Source organism: Cygnus olor, chromosome 25 (assembly GCF_009769625.2).
Source record: "Cygnus olor isolate bCygOlo1 chromosome 25, bCygOlo1.pri.v2, whole genome shotgun sequence".
Lineage (NCBI taxonomy): Eukaryota > Metazoa > Chordata > Aves > Anseriformes > Anatidae > Cygnus > Cygnus olor.
Window position 1 is genome coordinate 922,914 of NC_049193.1, and position 14,846 is coordinate 937,759.

The window sequence follows — 14,846 nt, forward strand, 5'->3', positions numbered from 1 at the left end:
GAGGGACGTGGGGTGGCACCCACGGACACCCCAAGGTGCTCGGTTCAGGCCATGCCCCAGCTGCCTGGGGCCGTTGTGTCCCCCTTTGCGCCCCCACACACAACCTGGCTGTGGGGCAGTGAGGTGTGGGCAAGGAGGCCCAGGGCTGTGGGGCAGAGATCCTGCAAACCACTCCTGTCACTGCATGGGTGACCGGGTTTGCAACCAAAACCAAAGGGTGCTGCAAGGCAGAGGTGTGCTGAGACCCCCGCATGTCATGGCCCAGACAAGATGCTCTGCACCCAGGGCACCGTCCCAGCGAAGCGCCGTGGGAATTGGCGGGGGAGAGCGACACAAAGCATTGGCACATAGAGGCAAAACAGCTTACATGGGCCCTGGGGAGGGCCAGCCTCGTGAGGACAACGCCGCGCTAATGCTTTGGCAGTAAATACAACAGCAGCTTCTTCCTAGCAGCCTTTTGGTAGGCATTTGACCCAACTCCAGTCAATCTAACATCGTTACACTGCAGTTAATGTCAGTTTGAAAGTGCTTTTATAGCTGAAACACTGCTGTACTTAATGTAAACACGGAGGTTATGAGTATTCCTGCATTGACACGGGAGGTTGTGCTGATTAGCTTAAATCACTGTCATGTGGTATTAGTTAAAAGGATGTAAAAAGCAGCATCTGAGGCTGTCCGCTGTGCAGAGCAGAGCTGGTTGAGGGAGGCAGGGGCCGGGACTGCTGACACAGCTACGGCTGCAGAGCCCTGTGGGGTAGGTGCCCACCCCACCACCAACGGGGGCTTTTAGCAGCGGGGATAGGGACGGGTCTGCTCTGACGGTGGGGAGAGCACGCAGTGAGCAGCGCTGCCACCGGCAGGCACCCTGCTGGGCTCAGCACGGGGGCACAAGGACTGGGGAGGGGGCAGCTGAGTAGTCCCATCCCATGGGGGGGCAGCACCCAGTCCCACAGCCAGCCGGGCCCCATCCTGCAGCTCCGGGGTCACCTGCACTGGACCCAAAAGCTGGGACTGAGCGCACAGCACCGGGTGCTGGGGTTTGCGTGGGTGCTTTCACAGCCCCCGTCACAGCATCTCCCCACAGCGCCTCGCCTGCACCTTATCCCCACCGAGCCCTGCCGGGGCTGCCCAAGGTAATGCAGAAAAATTCCACAAAGCAGAGGTGCAAGCCCAGCACCGCAGCCACCCCAGGACTGATGGCCGTCCCTCCACCCAGGGCGTTATGCTGCAGGAAAAGTCCTCCAGCAGGAGCAGGGCCTTCGGGCCCCTCGGCTGGGCTTCAGCAGGCAGAAAGCAGGAACGAGGGCCTTGGCAAAGCTCCCCAGCTGATCCAGATGGAGGCAGGATCAGCCCCTCCGCAGGAACGGTCTCCTCAAAGCGCCCAGACCAGCGGAGCTGCGCCTGGACATGCACCAGGGCAGTGGGGCAGGATGGGGGCAGGAAACGTCCCCTTCCCGTGGAAAACGCAGCACGAAACGTGGCCCTGCGAGCACCCCAGAGCCCTCTGCTGCCTGCCCCCCTCCCGTGGCCCCCACCTTCCCCCTGTCCACTGGGAAAACGCCGCAGCGTCCTTCCCCTTCCACGGCCAGGGGTTTTTGAGAACATTTATAAAGATCTCATTGTTGAAAGGCAAAATGGGATCTCCTTTCCTTTTACCTTCCAGGGCAGCCCTAACCCCTCTCCCCTTGTACAAAAACACACAGGAAAGGGGTTTCTTTTCTGCTTGATTAGATTCAAAGGGATCTTTGTCTGGGGGTAGGTAGGGAAAAGCCCTCCCCCACCTCCCTTTTGACCCTCAAGACTCTGTCTGGTTTTGTTTTAAACCAAGAGAGACAGCGCCGCACCCTTGGGACGTTAGAAATACAGGTCCTGGGGGACAGCAGGGGTGGCCCCGCTCCACTGCCCTGCTCAGCAGCTCCGGATGGGGCGACCCCGCGCTCCCCCAGCCCACCAGAGCAGGAGCTGGCCTCTGGTTGCGGAGGGTTTTCCCCCAAGAGCCCCCCCAAAGCCTTTCCTCCGCTCCCCTCGCCGTTCAGATATTCCAGAAGGCTCCTAAAGGAGCCCAGCCGCCAGCAGGGTCAACCGGCAGCCGCAACCCCGGGGCAGCAGCGGGGGTTTGCAGCCCCCCTGCTTGGAGCAAGCAGTGGGGGGGCCCTGCCCCAGGAGCTGCCCCCTCCTCCTCCTGATCCCAGTGCCCCCCCCCCCCGCCCCCCCAAGAAAAAAGAGATCACGGATCCCCACAGCAGCACTTTGCACACATGTGCTCCATGCGAGTGGCTGCGCACACGCACACGAGCACCCATCAAGCGTGCGAGCGCTGCTGCGCCCATCGCTGCATGCAAAAAGTTGGAAACGCAGCAAACGCAGCAGCTGCCAGGGAGCTTTCCTTCTGCCTGGATTTTTCTCCCATTAAAAAAAAAAAATAAATCTATTTTGTAAACCGTGTACCTCTTCTTATCTTCACTAGCAATTAATTTCAAGGAGGGATGTTCAATTTTGACAAGGATTCAAACATTTTAATATTTGGAGAGGGGGGAAAGAAGTAGGACATTAATTATTCAGGTATTAGTAGGTATGATGACAGCATAGCCCAAACGATTTTCTGTCACAAACTGCTATTAATGGATTTTTTTTTTCTCCTCCACGGAAGTGTTTTGCAAAGATTCAGTACCGGTGTTGTTCCTGAAAGAATAAGTACTGAAATGATCGTTATAATTGTAGGAGCAGTAGGAATTAATAATGAAAATAAAGGAAATTGGAGCATAAAACAGACGAGAATCTCCACTATAACTGCATGATTAAAAAACAAATATAAAATATTGCAAGTTGGGGAAATATCCCCAAATCACCCCATTCGGGGTCCCAACCTGTACCCCAGAGTCCCACACCCTGACCTGCACCCCACAGGCGGGACTTGGGGGGGCGACACCGTTGGGCAGCCCATTACCAACTGAAAGGGGCTTCTCCCCCGCCCCCCCCGGGCAGCACAGCTGGACCGGCCACAGCTGGGGGGAGCACAGCTGGTCCCAGCCCAGGGTTCACAGAGTTCACACCGCCGAGATTTTCGGGAGAGATAGGGGAAAGCTGACACCCGGGGGAGCCCCCGCAGCCAGGGTGAGCAGCCGGTCCCCAAACACCGGCGCTGCCTTACGGCCCTGCAGAGGGGGCCGGGGGCAGCCAGGTGACAGCCCCCAGCCAGCCCAGGGCCCCCCCGGGATGCTGCTGGGCACTGCGTTGCTCCTCTTCCCCACCCTCTGGCCCCACAGCCCCCCGACAGCACCCAGGACGGCCACCAGCCACCCCGCAGTGACACGGGTGTCCCCGAGTGGGTCTTGGGGTGCAGGCAGCGTTCTGGCATGTGCAGCCCTCTCCCTTGGGGCACCTTCCAGGACAGGGAGTCCCACCTGGGTAAGCATCGGGAAAAATGTGAATTAGCAGGAAAAAATATGCAAGTAAAGAATGGGGGTTATTTGGAAGGTGGACGGGAGGGAAGCACCTCTGCTCCAAAGCACCCCCACAGGGGATGCAGGAGGATGCTCAGTGGGGTGGGGGGATGGCAGCACCCCACACCCCCGCACCCGACCCCCCTACGCTCTCACCGGCCCCCAGGGACACGAGCTGCTCCCACGTGCGTCCTCGGAGCTTCCTGCTCCCAAAATGCAGCCGCTGGGCTCGCCTTCCTTCCTCCTTACCGCCGTTTCTGCTTGTGCAGCATGGGGCGAAATGACACCAAAGCCTGTGAGCGAGATGCTAGGAACATACAGAATCAGTCGGAGCTGAGGGTATAAAATTACAAATCTAACAGCAGCATTTTTGTTATTTCCCCGACCCCCTACCCCCCCAAGCCACCGCTGATGAGAAATTAAGGAACAGTTTGAAACGAATCCTCGACTCAGACCTTTACCACAAGCCGAGGGGGGCTCCTCGTCACGTTGCAGCCGCAGAGCGAAACGTGGCCCCCGCCGCCTCGGGCCCCGCACTCTGCTCGGGGAGGATCGATTTCAGAGCGTATCCCGACGGGTCGCTCCCTTTTTATGGCACGCCGCTCTCGTGCGGGATCCCAAGTTTCCTACACGACTCCTTCAGTTATTGGGGAGGGGGGGTTAACCACTGTAACGAATGGTTAATTACAAGCAGTCGCCCAGGCGGTTGCTGGCATTTCCAGCTGATGAGAAGTCTGTGTGATCCCAGCCTGCAAACTGTAGGAAAAGCTGGGAAGGAAGGAACCAGCCCGGCACACGAGGCCCCGCGCGTGGAGGAGCCGGAGCCTCGTGGGGAGCGGAGCCGGGCACGATGCCGAGGGGCTGTCGGGGTGCAGGGTGCCCACACTGCCTGGCCCTGCAGCCCTGTGGGGCCCCCCACGCCCCCAGCCCGCTCAAACCCCCAGGGCCTGGAGCAGGGAGCCCAGAGCTCCTCGTCCCCCTCGGCCACTCTTTGCCCCCCACCTGGGGGAGCGCACCACAGCCCCGAACGGCCAGATCCGGCCCTAGAAGCTCCCTTTCTGACAAAGGGCAGGAGGAATCCTCCCCCGGTTTTGGGGAAGGGGGAGGATGAGCACAGTTTCCCATATGGCCTCATTTAGGGCAATTTCTTTCAATTGCTAAAAGCATAAACTCCACCTATTGAGCCCGTAGATTTATATGGAACAGCTGAAGGATCCCGCAAAGCGCTTTGTGGGCTGGGCAGGGAGGCTCCCACCTTCCAGAAAGGTTTGCAGAGAATTTCGTGTTGGTGGTGTTTTTTTCAGAAAGCAAGCTCATTTTTTGCCTTTTTTTTTTTTTTTTAAGAGGGAGATATTGATAACACGGGAGTTAGAAAGAGCCTCATAACTCACAATAAACCCTTGTCCATTCCCTTCTATTGACTCCATGTAAACACGGTAAATGAAAGGCCTTCGGTGACACTTAATCCCTCACCCCCCCCCCAGCTCCCCCCTGCCCCCGACCCGCCCGGGGAGGGGGGGCGCTGCTTTTTTTCTCACAGCTTGCTGCTTTACCGAGCCCCTCCTCTGCTATCTAATTCATCATTAACACCCTGACACTAAACTAAATAAATGCCGCGGCCCCCCGGTGCCCCCCAGCACCTTGCTCTGTGCCCGCGGGTTTTCTCCTGCAGGTTTTGGGCATGGAAGAGCCCCAAACCTGGGGGCTCAGCCCCCCTCAGAACCCGCTCCCCGACAAGGCCTGTGCTGGTCCCAGCAGATAATTAACGTCATTGTTAAATCACCTTCTTTAAAAGATAATAATAATAATAGCAGGGTCATTGGCTGTGATTAGGCCACCGCAGTCTCCCCTCTGCAGCCCGGGTAGCTGCGTCCTGCCCCGCGTTGCTCCCGCTTTCTGCCGGGGCTGGGAGCTCTCGACTTTGCCTTTGGAAATTTTACGTTTTTAAATGGGAGTCATTTTGACTTCGCCTCCTTTCCTCCATGCCAGGAGGGGGTCGAAAAAAGGCTGCAAATCGGTTTCAAATGCCTGAGTGTGTGATTTGCTTATCCATTTTCTTGTGTAATCTGGATTTCCAAGATTTTTAAGGGCAGGGAGGGTTTTTACCTGGCCTCCCGCAGAAGCGAGGGCATGAGACAGTTTTGCAGCAATCGAATAATGCACAGTTATTAATCATAACTAATGAGGTCCTGACTGGGGGTGCCATTCGTTTCTCTTTCCATTTCTCTTGGTTTGGAAAGATAATCTGGGAGATTTCTGCCCAGGAGTGAGCCAGATCGCTGCTCCCCGGGCCACCGTCTCTGCCCTCCCGGTCATGTCCCCGAGGCCCTTCCCTACCCTCTGCACAGGTACAAGTCCCTTGTGCTGCTCCTCCTTGTTCTGGTTCTTGTGTTTGGGTCTAAACCTACCACCGCTGCTCTGATGAGCCCTTTCAGTCTGCAGCCGTTTGTCTTTGCTGAAGAATTAAAAATATATCTGAAGTGCTCCTTGCGTGAGGGGCACGAGCTCCTGAGGCCCTCAAAATAGAAACACATGGATGGGGGACGGTCCCTGCGTCCTTGCGTCTGGCCTACAAATTAGACAGAAGTCACTATTGATTTCCGATTAAATGTTTAGGAAAAACGTTTCGTGGGGGAAAAATTTCTCCAGAGGAACACCTACGCCCGTGCTGCGGCACCGAGCACACGCGCGTGCAACCACCCACGTGCTCGCGCGTAGCACGGACACACGCACGTCACCACACGCAGCCCCGCGGTTGCAGCCCCACGGCACTGAGCCCACGCGGGTGTGAGGCCGGGGGCCGGTCCATGCACACGGGCGTGCGGAGGCGTGCGCTTCGGCAGGGCGCGTAAATAAACACACACAGCCAGATGTGCACGGCGACACGGCCGCGGCTATAAATAGAGCAGTGGCACACGCGCCCTCCGCAAGGCGCACAACCTCCATGGATGCACACACGTGCACATGCACACACACACACACATACACATGTGCACCCCGGGTGTGCAAGCACACGCTCCCCCCGGAGCAAGATCTCACCCCCCAGCTCCCGCACACGTGGGCACACATCAGCCACCCACCCCATGCATGCACACACAAACAGGGCCGAATAGCAGGCAGTTCTGTAAAAAACGTATTTATTTCTCAGCCTAGATTCCATATTGCACGCAGGAATTAACACTTTCATCGTCATATACTTACAACAACTTCAAATAAATAAAGGTACAGGAAATCTAAACAGAAAACCCAAGACAAGGCTGGAAAAGGCGACAGCTCTCTCCTCCCCGCGGCGGACGTTTTGAACACGTGTTCCAGGCCGGGGCGCGGGGAAAGGCGGCGGCGGCAGCTGGATGCGCCCAGCCTGGGCCGGGGGCTCGCAGCCCGCTGGGGCCCGATGCCAGCGAGGACCCGTGGAAGGGGACCAGCTCTGCACCCCCCTTGCAGCAACCCCATGAACAAATCAGCCCTGGAGCCGGGGCCCAGCGGAGAAGCACCCACGACGTGACACTTTTAAACCCACTGGACGGGGACGGAGGGATGTGAGTTTTTAATCCAGCAATGCAAAGCAAGAGCAAAGGTCCCTGAAACCCCCAGCCCCTAAAAAAAACCCTTACAAACCGTGATTACAAAGCACCACACCGTATCCAAGCTGAGATTTTCCTGAGTCTAAAGCTTGCTGCATTTTTAAAAGCAGCACCCTTTATAAAAGTTTTATTTATTTTTTACAAGAAGATACTTTCTGTTTTCTCCTACCTAGACAAACATTTTTTATGAAACAAAAAGAAAAAAAAAAAAAACAGGTTTTGTTTCTCTTGCACCCGTTTGGAAATAAAGCAATCTCACTAACGTCACTATAAAGGTGCCTTTATACCCTTTATGCTGTCCTGGCAATGCAAGTTGAATTTTTGCTCAAAACCAGAACTAGTTTGTTACACTCAAAGCGTCCTCTTCTCCTGGCTCATTGTTTCGTACAGAGGTATTGCTTCTTCCAACAAACTACCGCTCGGGCTTGCTCATTTTTGAAGTCCAAACCAGGCTATTTCAGGTAACAATTTGGGTTTTCTTTTTTTTTTTTCTTTCCTTTTTTTTTTTTTTCAGTTTACTTTCGATGCATTGCCACTCCCCTCTCCAGCCTCTTACCGGGTTATTGCTGGGAAGATTATTTTTCTGGATCGCTCAATTTCTTTGAAACATTTAGAAACAAATGGGGGAATTATTGTTATTGCTAATTTCTGCTGTGAACTGGATGTTTCTGCTGCTTGAGGAGCCATTCAAGGTGTGTTTGTGTGGAAAGTTTTGAGGTATCTTTGTATTGTATTCACAGCCTTGCTACAACCCCCTTGCATTATATACAGATGTACACAGCTACACACTCTCGTACTTACGTGTGCGAGCAGAGAAATGTGTACGTGCACAGCACGAGTGCATGTGCACGCACAGGCCGTGTGTTACTAGCCGGGCTCCCACGCGCCCCCATGTACAAATGCACACATCCACAGAGAGAAATGTCCGTGGGCCTGCACGCGGGGGTGGTGGCTGCTGCCGCTGCCCCGCGCGGCTTGAGGTGATTTCATCCCGCAGAGAAATTCCTGAGTTCTTTGCGCGCCCCTGCCCGCGGCAGCCGGAGCTGCGGATTCCGGTTGCAGCTGCATTTTGCTTTTGCTTTTCGCTTTTCGCTTTTCGCCTTTTGCATTTGGTTTTCGAATTTATTTTATTTTTTTTTTTGCTTTTCGTTTTTCGCTTTTTGTTTTTTTGCTTTTCGGTTTTTGCATTTTTTTTTTTTTTTTTTTTTTGCTTTTTGCTCTTCGCTTTTCGCTCGGTAATTCCTGCGTGCTCGCTGGCGGCGCGGAGAGCTGGGGCCGGGGCTTTGCAGCCCGCGGCCCCGCGCCGCCTTTGTGCGGCTCCTCCCGCGGGCACGGCCCCGCACGGCCCCGCACGGCCCCGCACCGCCGCCCCGGCCCCGCGTTCCTTTCGTTTCTCCCGGCACACGCGGTGCTAGCGCGGGCCGGGCGGGTGGGCAACGGGCTCGGCTCGGCTCGGGCCGGCTCGGCTCGGGCCCGACGCGCCCCAAAGGCTCGCGGGGACACCGGGGACCCCCCCGCGGCTGCGGCCGAAGCCTGCCCGGCCCCGGGACACGGCGATTTCGGTCCCGCCGCTGCTCCGGGCGGCGGGCTGAAGTCAACAAAAACCGCAGTTAACCAAAAACCCGCTGCAAACCCAAGTCAAACAAACACCGCTTTTAGCAACAATTCACCAGCTCCAAGAAAAACATCGCTTAATAGATACAAAATACGTTTGACCTTAAAAATGCCATTTTTTTACCCGCTGGTGGAATTAAACCAAAAAAATCAAAATCAGCCGTGGCAGATGGGAATATTTTCTTTGAATCCTGCGATGATTCCCCTTCCCCTTCCCTCTCCCTTCCCTTTCCGCGGGACGAGGAGGCCGCTGCGGAGGGCCGGGGGATTGCTCCCAGCGGGAGGGGGGCAGCGGGGGGGGAACGGCGGCCCCGGGCCGGGCCGAAACGCGCTGCGGGATCCCGGCCGCGCCCGCCCGGCCGCGGGCTGCGAACATTTTCTGTTGAAAAGAAGGGGGAAAACCCACCCCCGCTCCCCCAAGCCGCAGCAGCTTTGGTTTCCCTAACGTCTCCGGAACGAGCAGGCTTCAGAGGGCCCGTCGGGCTTTGATGCCAAAGCAGGGTGGAAATCACATCAGAAATAGTCAAAAGAGCCAGTTACAAAGACAGTGGTTTGCAAGAAAAGTTAAACTGGGATATGATTTCCTCTGCAGAGAGGAGAGACATTCCCCCCACATTCTTCCCTGCATTCCACTTCGGAGCTCGGGAGAGATCAAATTGTCCATCTGTACTCTATTGCTAATGCTCCTGGATCCTATTTCTTGTGCCCGTAAAGCTTTTACAGGCCTGCTACCTTTAGGCTAGCACAGTTAGGGTTATTATCCAGCAAACAACTCACTTTTTTTTTTTTTTTAATATACATGCAGCAGTTTCAGATAACTTCCTCTCAAAGCCTCCTGTTTTCTTTTAGCAAACAGAATTTCCTGGTCTTTTTAAAGTTTGTGTTTTCTTCCTGTCTCTTAAGTAGACAGAAAACATTACATTGCTATTAATATAGTTATTTGGACTAGCTGCTCCCAATTTCGCCGGGATTGACTCGGGCCGAAAAGGAGTGTTTATGCTGCATGACATCATTATTTCTCTCTGCGTGTGATTATTATTACTTTAATCCACTGCATTTATGGAGGCAAGGGGAGAAATCGGCTCTATTCTTTCCTCGTTTCAGCGGTTTTTGGCTTCCGGGGGTGGGGAGCGGAGCGCGGCCGGGGCGGGGAAGGGGCGACGCTGCCGGCCGGGGCGAGCTCGGCCCGGGGGGACCCCCCCGCGCCCCCACCTGGCGCCGCGCCCCCGCCCCAAGCCCGGCGCTGGGAAAAAAGCGGAGAGCCCGGGGGCGAGGGGTCGGCGCCCCCCCGGTCCGAGCGCTCCTTCCAGCATCGCGGAACCGGCCCCGGGCCCCGGCGCACGGGAGGGACCGAAACCTCAGCCGGGGCCCGAGCGGGGAGCCCCCGCCCGGCCCCCGCACCCGCTCAGGGCCCCGCACCCGGCCCGGGCCCCCCTCGCCGGCAGAGCCCGGCCCGGCCGCCCCCGGGGCTCGGCATCTCGGGGCGGCCCCGCGCCCCACGCCCGGCCCCGCGCCCCCCGCCCGGCCCCGGCCCCGGCCCCGGCCCCGGCCCCGGCCCCGGCCCCCGCCCGCCCTGCGGCTCGCATCTGTTGCGTGTAAACCTTTCCTCCGGGCCGTCCGCGGTCCTTAGAGATCCTCCAAGCTATAGCCCCGGAATTTGAGGCTGGGGGGCACCGGGATGGCGTTGCCCCCCAGGTGCCAGCTCCACAGCGGGTGAGTTTTGGAGAGGGCCCAGGAGTTTTTGACCCCCAGGGAGGAGGCAGGACACAGGTCCCCATCTTCCCCCACAACCAGGGAGGGAATACAGGGGAAGTTGCCCATGAGGCTGAAGGAATTCCGAGGCGGGGTTGGCCCGGCGCTGCCGAGGCGTTTGCAATGAGTGTTTCCCTTTTTGGCATTCCTCCTTTGAGTCTTTTGTGGCCTCCCTTTAGAGGAGCTCTGTTGCCTTTCTGCCTCAGCGCCTCTGGCAAGGCGTCTGCGCTTGGCATTCCTTTCCGAGCCATTGCCTTTCAAAGCTTTGTTTGACAAGGTGCTGGGGCTCTCTGCTCTTTTGGAGCCGGGGGATTTGAGCTCTGCAGCTTTGCAGGGCTCCGTCCTCCCTCCGTGGCGCAAACTTTTCCCGTCCACGTTGAACCCCTTGGCGTAACACCACAGCTTGGACTGCCGGATGAGCCTGTCAAAGTGCTCCCGCCGGGGCTCCCCCGCCTCCCCGGGGGGCGCCGGGCCGAGGCTCCCCGCCAGCTCCGGGGCCGGGGGCTGCGGGGCCGAGCCCGGGGCCGGCTCTTGGGAAGCCGCTCGGCCGGCTAAAGCTTCGCTCTGCCTCTCTGCTTGGTCACTGGGGCCTAACGAGGCTCTATTGTTCGAGGCATCTTTGTGCAAATCCTTCCCTTTGGCGCAGGGCTCTGCGTCCCCAAAGCCGCCCTCCTTTTGTTGCGGGTCCCCCCCAGGGGTGCTGCTCGGGGAGGGAGGGGGAGAGGAGGAGGAGGAAGAGGAGGAGGAGGAGGAGGAGGAGGAGGAAGAGGAGGAGGAGGAGGAAGAGGAGGAGGAGGAGGAAGGGGAGGCCTCCTGCTTTGCGTACAGCTCCGGCTGCGGCTGGGCCCCCGAGCCCAGGGCTGGAGCCGGGCTCAAACTTTCCGAAGTTGATGCTCGCAAAGTCCTGGCCCAGAGCTGCTGCGAGAGGAAGAGGAGGTCGGGGTCGGGGCGCAGCGCCTTGCCCGCGCCCGGTGGGGGCTCCGCGGGGCGCTCGTCTCCGAGGGGCTCCCGGGGGGGCTGCGGCTGGAAGCGGGGCAGAGCCGCCTGCCTGTACCGGGTGCTCTGCACCGAGTCCCCGCTGCACAGCGAGCTGCTCTCCGACTCCGAGGAGCTGCCCTCCTCGCTGCTGCACGACGTGTCCCCTTCCTCCTCCTCCTCCTCCTCCTCTTCCTCCTCCTCCTCCTCCGACGAGTCGCTGGAGGTGGCGGGGCTGGACCCGCCGAAGTCCAGGCTGGAGTCCGAGTCGCTGGAGTAGCCGGCGGAGGTGCCCTGCCGCTTGGAGCCGGGGAAGGCGGACGAGCGGCCTTTCCGGGCCCCCCCGGGGCCCTTCTCGGCCGGGAAGAGCCCCTTGGCGCAGCAGGGGCCCCGCTTGCGCCGGCCCGGCTCGGCGAGCGCCGCGGGGTGCGCGGCGGGGTGCGCGGCCGCGGGGTGCAGCAGCGCCAGGTCGCGGGGGTAGGCGCCCAGCGCGCCGCCGAAGAGCCCGCCGCGCTCCGCCAGCCCGCAGCCCCGGCGGCCCCGCGGGGCCCTCTCGAGGCCGGGGAAGGGCCGGTGGTGGAACGGCTGCGGCAGCAGCGCCGCCGGCGCCGAGCGCGCCTTGGCCAAGGCCGGGGGCAGCTTGGGGCGCCCGGGGGCCGCCGGCGCGCAGCAGGCGCCGGCTCGGCAGGGCGGCAGCAGCTGGGGCCGGGGGCAGGCGAAGAGCTCCCCGGGGTCCGGCAGCAGCAGCTGCTCCCTCCGCTTGCTCTTCCTTTTCCTCTTTCTCCTCCTGGGGCTGAGGCTCTTGCAGGAGGTGCAGAGAGCCTCCAGGTCCGCCTTGGATATGAGCGAGCATTTCACCGCGCGGGTGGGCACCGAGTGGATGGCTTTGAGGGTCCGGAGCTCCTTGAGATCGCAGCGTCGGCTCTTGATCTTTAAGGTTTCCATCTTCTTGCTGATGGTGGTCCTGGGGATATCCTTAAACAGGTCGCTGAGGACCTGGGCCAAGGCAAACATCTGGGTGCCATTGATCTGTAAGTATCCCAAGTTTATCCCTTCGATTTCTTGATAGCCGGCATGAAAATCCCCTGGCCTGGCTTCCCCATTGTAATCCATGGTAGCTGGAACAATTCCGAAGGTCCCTTCGCAGGTCAGGAACATTTTGCAAGGAGCGTTTACTTTGTCTCTTTCAAAGGGGGCATTGAAAATAAGGACATATTTGTTTCCACTCCCTGATCACACATCCCTACCCCTCCGGAGAGGTGGGGGAGGGGGGAGGGGAAAAAAAAAAAAGAAAAAAAAAGAAAAAAAGCCAAAGCAGCCGATCGCCCCTTCAAACGCTCCGGTCAATGGCTCGCAACATCTTCCAAACACCCAGCTCCTCCCGGGCTGGGGCTCGACTCCTCGTCTTCCCCCTCCCCGGCAAAAAAAAAAAAAAAAAAAAAAAAAAGAAAGTCAAACATCTCGCATCCTCCGGGCTCCCCCCAGCCAGGTCCCACCCCGCGGCCGCGCACCCCACCTTCCCCTCCGAAAATAACCCCCGGGGGGGGGGAGGGGGGGGGGAGGAGGGGGGGGGGGGTAGCAACAAGCGCAGCCCCCCCTCCGCTGCGCGAAGCCCCTGAGATGCTTGAGCAAACAAAGCTACCGGCGCGGGGGGGGCGGCAGAAGCGGCAGCGGCGGGGCCGCGGCGAGGCGGGGGAGCCCCGGGGCTCCGTGGCGCTCCCACCTTGGCCGGGCTCCGCTCCCGCGGCCCCGCCGCCGCGGCCGCTTCATCCTGGGAACACCCCGCGGAGCCGGGCCCGCGGCCCGCGCGCTGATTGGGCAGCGGCGCGCCGTGACGTCACGGCCCCCCAACATTTCACACGCACACCCCCGCGCAGCGCAAGCCCCGCGCAAGCCCCGCGCGGCCCCGCGGCCCCGCACCGCACCGCGCGGCCCCGCGCAGCCCCAGAGCCCCGCACCGCGCGGCCCCGCAGCCACGCGGCCCCGTAGCCCCGCACCGCGCCGCGCGGCCCCGCGCAGCACCGCACCGCGCGGCCCCGCACCGCGCCCGCCCGGCCCCCCGGCCAGGGCAGTCCCACACAATAGCCACCGTTTTTTTTTCTTTAAGAAAAAAATAAATTAAAATGGGGGAGAAAAAAAAAACAAAAACAAACGAACCAAAAAAAAAAACACAAAACGCTGCGTTTTCGAGGTAGTTTCAGGCTCAGCTCGCCCGGCGCCTCTGCTTTGTTCGGGCTGGGGCATTCCGGCTCGGCTGCGGGGAGGTTGCTGCGCTTTCCAAAATCTCTCCGAATTCCTCTGGGATGGGTGTGTGTGCGTGCACGTATATAGTTAATAAACCGTGCAAGGTTTTACTCTAAGCGAGTTGTTCAAAACGATTGACTCTGCAACAATTCATCGTGCAACCCGGAGTGGAATGCTTATTAATTGCCAATTACTGTATTTATGATCTGGAATGAGCACGGACTGGAGCTTAGAATCAACAATAACATCGGCAACAGTGCAAATAAAAGCAATGCAAAGATACTCATATTCCTTTTTACTCACACGCTTGCCTTATTCACTTTTCACCTTTTTCTTCCAAACTCTGTCTTTAAAAAAAAGAAATGAAATGAAAGAAAAAAGAAAGAAAACGAAAAAGAAAAAAAAAGAGAGGAATAAAAAAAAAAAGGAAATTCATTTGCATGCCTTTGTGCGCTGCTTAACTTTATTTCAAACTTTAAGTCCCAAGACTTCTTCGGCATTTGGTAGCTCGCTCCTGCCTTACAAACCAGACGCCGTTTTCCCAAAAGGACGATTGCAGATTTCTCTCTCTAAGGGAGGGTAAAAAACCCACCCTCACCCAGCCCGGAGCTCCATTGTCCCGTCCCTTCTATTTCTTTATAAACCTGGAGCTACTTGAGCGAAGGGCGTGCAGCCGCGGAGGCTGGACCGAGTGATTTTAACTCTCTGCTCAGGAGGCTAATTTTGGGGAAACAGTTACCTCGGAAACCTTTTTGGGGGAAGGGAGGCTGCAGCTCTGCAGCGCATGCTGTTCCCTTTTAAGCTTCGTCTGTCTCCCACATGAAAAGTTGCTTTTAGTCTTCCTCTCCTTTTTTGTGGTTCAAATGGCAAAATCTGAGTAATTTGATAATAATAATTTGTTAAACTATATGTACAATCAACCACAAATGATCCCGATTTAGAAACAATCCCATAGGAGGAGGAGGAGGAAGCACATTCCTGAGTATGTGTGTAAAAAAAAATTAAAATAACTCCAACATTGCCTTTAATTTGGGAGCGGAGATCACCTGATTTGCATTTACCTTCTCGCCGACAGACGAGAGGCAAGCCTCACGCACAGGCGAGCCGATGCCGTATCGATCCTGCTGCAGAAGAAATCAATGGCAGGATTTTTCCCCTTCCTAGCACACATGTGCGCGCACACCCCACAAACTCGTGGCCTTGCTGAGAAAAGAAAATGCCACATTCTCCAGAT

The 14,846-nt window shown here is 57.9% G+C and overlaps 1 protein-coding gene across 1 annotated transcript; it reads right to left on the reverse strand.

The window, feature by feature from the left end:
* Positions 1 to 10,267: 10,267 nt before the first annotated feature.
* On the reverse strand, positions 10,268 to 13,125 carry LOC121059908 (elongin BC and polycomb repressive complex 2 associated protein). The gene has a single exon (XM_040537123.1). The coding sequence runs from the start codon at positions 12,524 to 12,526 to the stop codon at positions 10,268 to 10,270; it is 2,259 nt and encodes a 752-aa protein (XP_040393057.1). The 5' UTR covers positions 12,527 to 13,125.
* Between the last annotated feature and the right edge of the window lie 1,721 nt (positions 13,126 to 14,846).